At 51.9% G+C, this 2,849-nt stretch overlaps 1 protein-coding gene across 1 annotated transcript in view; it reads left to right on the forward strand.

Moving 5' to 3' along the window:
• Positions 1-2,132: 2,132 nt before the first annotated feature.
• Positions 2,133-2,849, forward strand: part of trim2b (tripartite motif containing 2b) — a gene marked incomplete at both ends in the record, with an annotated part of 8,482 nt that continues 7,765 nt past the window's right edge. The window contains 3 exon segments of the mRNA XM_083681441.1: positions 2,133-2,231; positions 2,415-2,457; positions 2,460-2,551. Of these exon segments, the coding sequence (XP_083537567.1) occupies positions 2,133-2,231; positions 2,415-2,457; positions 2,460-2,551 (234 nt within the window).

Here is a 2,849-nt window from a genome sequence, read left to right on the forward strand (position 1 = left end):
CAGCTCATTGTGTGTGTGTGTGTGTGTGTGGGGGGGGGGGGGTCAGAGGCTACACATGATTGGTTGACTTCTGGTAGATTTTTTGTGGGGGCGGGTGCTTCCAACTCCCCCCCCCCCCACTCCCCCCCCCCCTTCTCCACCGCTCTCTTTTCATCCTGCAGGTTGCCATAGAAACCAGTGTGTCTCTTTGTTGTGAAAGACATTTTGTGACCTATATTATTACCACATATAAAAAAAACGAGGCTTTTGAAACATCACGGGTGTGAATGACATCCATGAACCTGAACTGGTATGACAGGACTTGAACTGGTATGACAGGACTTGAACTGGTATGATTGTGTGATGAATGCGTCTATGAAAAGGTTAAAGGGGTAGTTCACGTTTTAGAAGTTATTCGACCTCATTTTACACTTCATTGTGTGAGTGTTATAGGCTCCTCCAGACACAGTCTTATGTCCGTTCTAAGCTTTCTCTGAGTGGCTCCAGGGCTAGCATTTAGCCCTGCTGCTGTAAGTGGGGTAGGCTCCTGAAGAACATCCCCACAAGAAATGATACAGCCAATCTCATGTTGTTGTGGGCTAGACACAAATGTTGATATGAAAACACTTCATTATTCACACCTTTTACAAGCATTACGGTATATTATTCAAACTGACAATACTTCCTGTTCTGAATGTTTTCTTCTGTTAAATCTGTGGGTTATCTTGTACCTGTGGATACCTTGTACCTGTGGTTATCTTGTACCTGTGGATACCTTGTACCTGTGGTTATCTTGTACCTGTGGATACCTTGTACCTGTGGTTATCTTGAACAAGCTGACAGCTTGTTGATAGTCCTGACAGATTCCTGTGATGTGGACTGTACCATCTGCCCTAGGTCCATTCTGAACAGGTCCATCAGACTGTACCATCTGGGTTGATAAAGGGAGAGGGGGATGGGGGGGTGCGGGGGGGGGGGTGCTGTGATCAGAGACACCACCTGGTGTTAACATATGAACATTCTTCTCTCATCCCTCTATTCTATTCTCTTCTCTTCTCTTCTCCTCTCTGTCTGTCTTCTGTTCATCCCTCTATTCTCTTCTATTCTCTTCTATTCTCTTCTCTTCTCTGTCTGTCTTCTCTTCATCCCTCTATTCTCTTCTCTCTCCTCTCCTCTCTGTCTGTCTTCTCTTCATCCCTCTATTCTCTTCTCTTCTCTTCTCTGTCTGTCTCTCTTCATCCCTCTATTCTCTTCTCTTCTCCTCTCTGTCTGTCTTCTGTTCATCCCTCTATTCTATTCTCTTCTCTCTCTTCTCTGTCTGTGTTCTCTTCATCCCTCTATTCTCTTCTATTCTCTTCTCTTCTCTTCTCTTCTCTTCTCTGTCTGTCTTCTCTTCATTCCTCTATTCTCTTCTCTTCTCTTCTCTTCTCTGTCTGTCTTCTGTTCATCCCTCTGTTCATCTGCTAACAGGATTATTTGTTTAAGGGCTCAAGTTTAACCACTAGGGGATACAATTGTGTGTGTGTGTGCGTGCGTGAGCGTGCGTGCTTGCGTGTGTGTGTTTGTATGTGTGTGGTGTGTGGTGTGTGTGTGTGTGTGTGTATGTGATGCGTGCGTGCGTGTGTGTGTGTGTGTGCGTGTGTGTGTGTGTGTCCACTTTGATAATCTCTCTCTCTCCTCTCCCCTCTCCCCTCTCCCCTCTCCCTCCCCCCTCTCCCTCATCCCCTCTCCCTCTCCCCCTCTCCCCCTCTCCCCTCTCCCCCTCTCCTCTCCCCTCTCCCCCTCTCCCCTCTCCCCTCTCCCCTCTCCCCTCTCCCTCTCCCTCTCCCGTCTCCTGTAGGACACAGATGATTCTCTCCTCCTCCAGAGGTGAACCAACAGCTACAGAGTAACACAGAGACTGGCCTTACGCCACCTCCCCCCCACCTCTCCACCACCTCTACCCCACCTCTACCCCACCTCTCCCCCACCTCTACCCCACCTCTCCACCACCTCTACCCCACCTCTCCCCCACCTCTCCCCCTCCACTGAGGAAGGAGAGGAACCTCTCCTATACAAACTACAGTAGTGAGAACACTGTCCCTACTGCCCCCCACCCCCGGTCTGCGGAAAGGGGCGTGTCTGTACGTGTGGCCCCTCCCCCTGGTCTGCAGATGGAAGGGCAGCTGTCACCTGACACCAGCAGTGAGGAGTGTACCGTCCTGGAGGCTCCACCCAGCAAGGAAGTGGCCTGTCCCATTCACACAGGCAAGGTAAGGATATGCTTACACACACACACACACACACACACACACACACACACCCACACACACATACACACACACATGGACACACACATACAGAGACACACACGTGCACGCTCACACTCTCCTGTACACACACACACACACACACACACACACACACACACAGTGACAATGTCCCCCTGTGTGTAGGTGACGGAGCTGTACTGCTCGGGGTGTGAGGATGCTGTGTGTGAGAGTGTGTGTCTGGGGAGCATGCAGGACACCCCACCCTGCCCCTCGCTGAGGCCCTGGACACACACAGGGCCGCGCTGCAGGAGAGGCTGGGGGCGCACAGAACAGGTGAGTCACACACACACACACACACACACACACACACACACACACACACGTATATATGCACACACACGCCACACACACACACACACACACACACACACACACACACACCAGGACCGATCCTTAGGGCACAACATAACCCCCACACCCGCCCCACCTCCTCCTCCCCTTCCTCCCTCCCCCCACCCTCCCCCCCTCCCTCCTCCCTCCCCCCACCCTCCTCCTTCCTCCCCTCCACCCTCCTCCCTCCTCCCCTTCTCCCCCTCCTCCCCTCAGACTGCCCAAATC

The sequence above is a fragment of the Argentina silus genome, assembly GCF_951799395.1.
Source record: "Argentina silus genome assembly, chromosome: 1".
Lineage (NCBI taxonomy): Eukaryota > Metazoa > Chordata > Actinopteri > Argentiniformes > Argentinidae > Argentina > Argentina silus.